Consider the following 2,490-nt stretch of genomic DNA (forward strand, 5'->3'; position numbering starts at 1 on the left):
TTCAAATCTGAATCCCAAGCCAAGCCTTTGTAAAGGTTCATAAGTGTACAGCCAGTGTTGTTCTTCCTTGTTTTTCCTCTAATTGAAGATGTGCCCTGAGCTGCAATGTTCATATCCAGACCTTAACTGTCTCAATGTTCAGGGCATGTTCAGATCTGGATGTGTGTTCCAGTCAGTGCCTAGTGTGGCACCCTCAGCCTTCAGAGATCTGGGTTCAAGTCTATGAGTTTCCTGTGAGATCTCAAACAAGTCATTTAGTCTCCCTGTACTTCAGTTCTGTATTTGCAGAGTGAGAATAATAGTCCTTCCCTGCCTCTCATGGTGTAGCAAGGCTCAATCCATTAAAGAGTGTGATATGCTCAGATAGTAGTATAGGGGGGCATTTAAATACCCAAGAGGGGGAAAAATATAGAGTATTCATTAAATATAATCTAGCAGCCAGTAATGAAGCAATGTTATGTGACTAGTCACCTCTGAAAACCAGCAAGTGTTCCATAGTCCATGGTCTGGGAGTCTCTGCTTTGGAGGAAAACAGGGAAGATATAATGTATGGCACCCAGGTTTCATTTTGAACTCCCAAAGTTTTGTGCCATGTCTAAAGTTTTGTTCCACCTCATTTCAAATTCTCACACTTATCTTCTTTCTAGATGCATCTCACACTGATCTTAAGTTTGCAAACCCAAAAGTCTTGAAGAAACATCTGCATTTTGGATTCTCAGCCAAATCTGACCCTCCAGATCTTAAGGTCTTTACCTGCTGCCATCTCTTGTTGATTATCAATGTTGAGAACTACATTTATAAGGGTTTATTACCATGCAGATAAACCCAGATTCAAATTATAAGATAAAGCTTGGATTTTGGTTTAACACATTGTCTTTTCTTATAGAGCCTTTGACCTTGAGGAACAATCTACATTGTTTTATCCAGAAGCATGGCAAGAGGGGGAAATATCTGTAACTGGGTTGAAACACCTAAGGTAAGTTTATTTAATACTCTCAAAACTATGTACGTTTTTCTCAGAAAAGTACCTCTTCATCAGTATGAAACTAATTAGCTTTAAAGGCATTCACAGAGCTACAGGGATCTTTTTTAACAGGAAATGGTCTTTTAAATGGCTGCAGATGTTGCTCTAATGCAAAATAAACTGCCTTTTTGCAGCACCAACTCAGTGCACATAATAAACACTACTGGTACCGGGAATCCAGGGGCAGGGGGTCGGACACGATGATCCATTGTGGTCCCTTCCGACTCTACAATCTATGAATCTATGCATTCAGCCTCACTGCCCCTTGGTGAAATGGGTCACTAGTATTAAGCCTTTGCCCTCTTGAGGAAAAGGAAATGCAAGTACGAGGAGGTAAAGTGACTTGCCTAAGGTCCTGAAGGAAATGTATTGCTGTATTGCTGTTCAGTGGAAAAGCCAAAAGAGACCCCTGGATTCCTAGTACCTAATCACATGACCTGGTGCCTGAACAAAGCTGAATTTATTCTAAGTATAAATGGCTGCAGTGCAAAGCTTCTTGAATCCAGTCTCACCTCTAGTTTGTCAATATGTGGAGGAAGGGGGCAGTGTGAGGTCTCAAGAGTGGAGTGAAGGTGCAGGGGAATATTATGCTATGCACACTTTTAAAAAAATCTAAAAATCCCCTTCTGTGAAATTTTCACAGCAAAAAGATCAGCTATGTTATAAGGATGGACCTTTTGGATCAGCTTCTGTCTTTGGTGCTTACCATCTGGCTTTACCGACCAGGGCCTAAGTTGGCATGGAATGTGGCCCATCTACTCCTGTACCATGCTCCAATCTTTTTTTTTTAAGATAATACAGTACCTGGATAAGAAGTTTTCCAAGGATTGTTTCTTATCTTCTTTGCAGACAATCCCCTCCTTTTTCTGCTTTTCCATGTCTTTAATTCGTGATTGGAAAGTGTCAATCAAATCAAACACAGACTTCATTGCTATAGGCACTTCATAGTATTGCTGTTCAGTAAAAAAGAAAGAGTAGATCAAAAGACACAAGCAAAGCCCTTTTGCATGTATTATGGCTCTCCTAGACAGACAAGTATTAATTCCTACAGCTATACAACGAGGCCTAAAAGAGAGAGAGAGAGAGAGGAAAAAAAACTCCCCTGGATTTTGCAGAATCAGGTTGTGAGGAAATGGATTATTCTTATGGATGCCAGCTTTACATGGCTGTCCATTAGGGCCAACTCATGTGTTAAGAGACACTGCATGCAACTTGTCATCATTAAATTACCTTGCAAGGTCATCCTACTGTCCTTGGACCTTGTGCAGCATCACCATGCTCATGTCGCTTTATTGTATGGCAACACCTGGCTGTTTCAGGACACCAGGTGCTGCATTCTCCTCCTCTGGACTGGCAGCTCTATGTTTATGAGAGGGCCTTGTGTTGTTAGCACACTATCACAGCATACAGCAAGACTTACCTCCTGCCACCCTCCACCTTGAAAAGATTAACTGTCCTCCCCTCCT

General features: G+C 41.4%; 1 protein-coding gene across 2 annotated transcripts in view; it reads right to left on the minus strand.

The window, feature by feature from the left end:
• The window catches only part of CCDC80 (coiled-coil domain containing 80), a 20,727-nt gene that overhangs the window by 5,475 nt on the left and 12,762 nt on the right, over window positions 1-2,490 (minus strand). For both annotated transcript variants that reach the window (XM_006020121.2, XM_006020120.3), the window contains exon 5: window positions 1,829-1,977. In XM_006020121.2, the coding sequence (XP_006020183.1) occupies window positions 1,829-1,977 (149 nt within the window). The remainder of the gene's footprint in view (window positions 1-1,828; window positions 1,978-2,490) is intronic.

The sequence above is a fragment of the Alligator sinensis genome, unplaced genomic scaffold (assembly GCF_000455745.1).
Source record: "Alligator sinensis unplaced genomic scaffold, ASM45574v1 scaffold343_1, whole genome shotgun sequence".
In the NCBI taxonomy this organism is placed as follows: Eukaryota; Metazoa; Chordata; order Crocodylia; family Alligatoridae; genus Alligator; species Alligator sinensis.